This window comes from Montipora capricornis, chromosome 6 (genome assembly GCF_036669925.1).
Source record: "Montipora capricornis isolate CH-2021 chromosome 6, ASM3666992v2, whole genome shotgun sequence".
In the NCBI taxonomy this organism is placed as follows: domain Eukaryota; kingdom Metazoa; phylum Cnidaria; class Anthozoa; order Scleractinia; family Acroporidae; genus Montipora; species Montipora capricornis.
The window spans coordinates 2,315,281-2,320,280 of NC_090888.1; the positions used below are offsets into that span (position 1 = coordinate 2,315,281).

At 37.4% G+C, this 5,000-nt stretch overlaps 1 protein-coding gene across 1 annotated transcript in view; it reads right to left on the bottom strand.

Annotated features, from left to right (window-relative positions):
• The window catches only part of LOC138051186 (uncharacterized), a 2,188-nt gene extending 178 nt beyond the window's left edge, over positions 1 to 2,010 (bottom strand). The window contains exon 1 of the mRNA XM_068897345.1: positions 1 to 2,010. This exon is cut by the window's left edge and continues 178 nt beyond it. Coding sequence (XP_068753446.1) covers positions 913 to 1,920 — 1,008 coding nt within the window. The 5' untranslated portion in view covers positions 1,921 to 2,010 and the 3' untranslated portion in view covers positions 1 to 912.
• Between the last annotated feature and the right edge of the window lie 2,990 nt (positions 2,011 to 5,000).

Below are 5,000 nucleotides of genomic sequence, written 5' to 3' on the forward strand. Positions count from 1 at the left end.
AATCGATATGCGATCAAAAACCCTCGTGGAGATAAAAATGTTCATGGCTTAGTGAAAATCGAGTCATTTCGAGGTAGGAACATTCTCAACTTCCTGAGGTTGAGTCGGGCGCAAAACTACAATCAAACTTGTTTAAGTCTGGAAAATTCTCCATATTGATACTTTTAGCTTCGCATAAATTACAATTTTATGTGTCTATACTCTTATTGATGATAAAAGTTAGCCAATCAGCGCGCGAGAAATTGCTCAGTTATTGTAAAACAGTTCTTCGAAAAAGGCAAAGTATTAATTAATTCTATACCCATTTCATAGAAAACGAGCTAACAGATCTGATGAACACTATGGTTCATGTTTATTGTTTTCACCATTTTATATTCTAATTTGCCTCTAGGCAGGAGATTTTCCCATTTAAGCAAATTTATTGGGATAGTTTGTTTTTGCTGACAGGTTAACTCGAAAAGATCAAATATTTGAAATCAACCTTACTCTTTCCTCTCGCTGGCGTCAAATATGCGTCTAGGCATGTCTGGAAAGGAAGTTTCTATACTTTTCAAAGAAAGACTTGTTCTTAGTAACGACCCGTATTTCAACGATTAATTTTCATATCGTATATATTAAATGTATTTATGGCAGGTGCGCATAATGAAAATAGAGTACGATGGCGTCATGTCTGGTCGATTTCCTTGAGTACTTTTCCGATACCTCCCCCAAAAAGAGCAATTACATTTTGGAATTTTGATCTTATTTCATAATTTCGTTAGGACCGAGTGAAATAAATCTATAACCTATGGAAATTCTGCCGATGACATGGCACTAAGTTTACAATGTTAAATTAGCATTTACACTAATTGTTTTTTTTAAGAGTAAATTTAATGTTTCTGGGGTGAAAAATATCTTAGTTCGAATCGGTTATTACCGACCTATTCCGTATCGATTTTCCAGCCACGACAAGCATTTTTCTTCAATTTCTGAAGCTAGCATTTCTACACTTTTCCAGCGTCGGGGCTTTACCATTTCCTCCCCAGTTTTGTTACGTTCGTCTGTAGATCTAGAAGCCCTTCTTTCTTCTGCCCAAGCTGTGATCTTTTTTATGCGATCATTAGGCGAAATGCGTCGTTGTGCTTGAGTTGACGAAATATTGGGCTCAAGGAAAAAGCAATCAGGCCATTTTTCTTGATTACTTGTCTTTCTTGACGCTGTTTTTATTGATCTGGGCCCGAGATCGCTGTATCTCGTTGAATATGGGCGTTTAATGAAATGAAAAGATCGATCATGTTGGTGGTGCGCTGCGGTCCTATTTCGCCTTGAAAACACATTGCATTTTGATGTCTTGCTGTTGTTGTTACTAAAACAATTCATTTTCCCCTCAATGATTTCCGTGCTGTCGCTTTCTTTTCCGTTGTTCTTCTCCTCACAGTCAAGCTCGTCTTCCTTTATAACGCGTTTTGAATTATTTAGTGAGGATCTAACGTTACGAATGAATCTTTGCGGCTGAATTATTCTGGAGCGTGTTTTGTCGCGAAATTTGCTACTTTGCCGCGTTTTTGCGACACTCCATGCGTCGTCTTCCCGGTCTTGTCTTCGTTCATCTGGTAAAAGATCCAACTTTCCTAATGCAATAATAGTTTGTTTCATTTCCTCTGACATGGGGAACAACTGTGGTGTGCCACGTCGTTTAAGCGCTGGTTTCTCTTCAAACAAATCATGTGTTCTTGTATAAACTGGAACGCTCGCGCCGCCTTCAGCTGGTATTTTGGCGCGAGTTTGTGATTTTGCGTCACTTTGTATTCGCGTGAACATATTCGCTAACATCACCTGCCTTGCAACTTGTCGAAAATTCAGCTTGTCTCTGGTCATTGTAAGATTTGTTGAAGATGGGCTTTTCGTTTTAGACAAATCTCGAATTTTTCTTGAGTTCATCACGGCAGCGAAAGCGACAACCGCACAGTTAAAAGGGCATTACTCGTTTAATTTCCACGAACCATCTATTTAAATAAATTAGTATGCTATTTGCCTGAAGTACCTCCGAATCTCAAGTTGTGATCAAATTAGGTGTATTGTTCAGTTTTGGTGATAGGCTGAAATTTTTCCTTGATTTATATCCTTTGAATATAAATTGTAGAGAAAACGTTATTTAGCACAGATCATTTACGTAAAGTTCACCAGTTATCCAAAAATAAAGCATTGTAATCGTACAATGCCCAGACTAATCGGTCTGTCATTTGGAATTATGCTAAAACATCGTTTCCGATGAAAATCCACACGTAATTCCTTTCACAAAGTCGTTCATCAAGGACTTGAGAAATCTTTTTTAATCGAGATTTAGAAAACTCTCCATTTTACGTGTACTTCTTCTTTATTATTAAAATTTTAACCCCGGACATTGCTTTTTTTGCGTTTTGGTCAGCAGTTCATACACAGTTTTAGCACCAAGAAAAATTCCCAAGTATTCAAAACGTTCCGAGTTTATTAAAAAAAGCATCCACGCTTGTTTGGATATGAGATTGGTTAAAGCCATTTCAGCGATAGCGTCTCCTTGGCTATTTACCATCTAAGAAATTATTATAATCGTTCTCTGGTAAAAAGTTTACAAAGACTATGAGCTTTCGACAGACTGAACTGCTGTCTTCAACGGATAAAAACGTGTAAAGAATAAAAGCGAAAAGAAGTTTAAATATAACGAAAAATCTGTTATTATTATTGGTCAATGACGAATGCACAAATTGATTATAGAGTGCAATACAGGAGTTGCTATGGAAACACATGCAGCCTTGGAGTAATTTTGTTATGAATACGAGAGCCCATAAACTCACGAAATGCGCTCAAGTTCATACATATCCAACGCGCACTCATGGAATAATAGGAAATACATGTAGTGATCAACCAACGACGGAATCAGCAACAAGATCGTGAAGACGTTAAAATAATTTTTCAGTAACAGAGAGAAAGATATAAATCGGAAAGCGACTTCAATATACTAAGTATCCTTCTAATGTGAGAACACACCGATAAAGCAAGAGAAGAAAGTTTCAAATTCAGATTAAGATTAAAAAAAGGGGCGTCACGCACTCTCATATAAATACTAGAAATAAGAACAAATTAGACATTCTTCTGTTTAAATCTGCTACTGGTAACTTTAGCGGTCTTTTATTTCTCAAGCGGTCTGTCGCTATTCCTGTTTTAAGGGCCCACTGACGTATTTTTCGGGGTGCGTTACTAAAAATGTAATTTGAGAGAATTTGGCATTATTTTGGTCAGTTTCCAACTTTTGTAAAGCAATGACCCTAAATATGACGTAATCATGCCACGCCCATGGTCACGTTACCAATAAAAGAAAACTCCAAATTTGTCTACGTGCTACGCAATTTGTGTATTTAATCAGTGGTTTGATAATTTGTATTCGTTTTTGCATCCAGCCAAGCATGGTTTTCTTCTTATTTTGAAAAATGTTCTCTTTAAAGAGATAAACGATGCTGAAATACCCATAACATTTTCAAAAAATATGATTTGAAAAAAATCAATGCTTAGCTATATTCTGTATTTGGGGGTGAAACGTGCCATATGCAGAAAAATTAATTACATTTAAAGACCGCCGAAAATTTAACTTTTTCTCAAACCGAAAGTCAGTTCGTTTACGCATGCGCGGTTGATCTGAGGACGAGGGCGAGGAAGGGCGACGAAAAAACCTTCGATGGAAACAACAGTTGGTGCTGTGATTTTTGGTTGTAAGTGGGTTTTCTGGTCAGCTCATGATGTGATGACGTCAGTCACCGGAAGTAACATTTCACTTCCTTAGCAACGCGCGCAAAATCCTTCTGTGGGCCCTTGAAGCTGAGATAAAGAAGCAGTATTAAGAGGCGTTCTTGAATTAGGAGCCATGTGATGTTCCTTGCCTTAATGAAGTTTGTAATGTTTTATAGCCGTCTGATTATCATTGTTATTACCAGTTTACATTCGGCAAGTACAAAAGCTCGGCCACCATACAGGCTGCAAGTCACTGGTCATTGTTTTACTAATACAGAATACAGAAACAACCCTAAACAGCTAACCTTGGGCCTAATTAGCCCTAAACAAATTGAATTTTGTAGGCCCAATTTTAACACTGGTAAACGGTTAGAGTTATTTCTGTGTTAATAAAACAGTAGACCTCTTTCATAATTGCGGCTAAATAAAACTATTAATTTGTCTTAGTGCTACGACAAGCAAATTTCAAAAGAATATTTATTTCAAAATGAGGGCAGTGGGTCTAATTATCTATAAAAATATTGAAGATCCGTTACCAGGATTCATGTTAAGAAAAAAGTAAAATCGTTCTCTGGTAAAAAGTTTTGAAAAAACTATGAGCTTTCGACAGACTGAACTGCTGCCTTCAACGGATAAAAATGTGTGAAGCCTAAAAGCGAAAGAAATTTAAATATAACGAAAAATTCGCATAAATTAAAGGGTAAAAGCATGTAGTGGAAAGAATGTTTAAAATGCTAAGAAAATTAGTGTTTCTTTAAGAGAATGTGATATTGTCTTGGGAGTGGGCACGAATTGTTGTCTGCCCCTACAGTTTTTGCCGTGTGCCATGACTCCAATGTCTTTCTGCTCCGGTTGTTCGCTTTGTCAATGATTTTAGAATTGTTAAAGTCAATATCATGATTGAAAGTCCACGCGTGTTTTGCGACATTTGAGCCTTTAGTACAATGCTTTAAGTTCCTCATATGTTCCTTTCTCCTAGTAGTAAAGGATCTTTTAGTTTCGCCAATGTAGCTCCACGGGCAAGATGCGCATGGAATTTTATAGATGACATTGCACTGGTCGTCTTCGGCAGGTCGAAACTTAGGGATAGGGAAATGCTGCTGTAAAGTTTTAACTGGTCTGCTAGTGACTTGGATGTCGTGTTCCTTGAGGATTCTTGTGAGAGGTTCCGTGATGCCTTTGATGTAGGGAAGGACTGCAAAGTTGCGTCGGTTTGTTGGCTCAACCCATTTAAATTTCTTTCGCTTTTAGGCTTC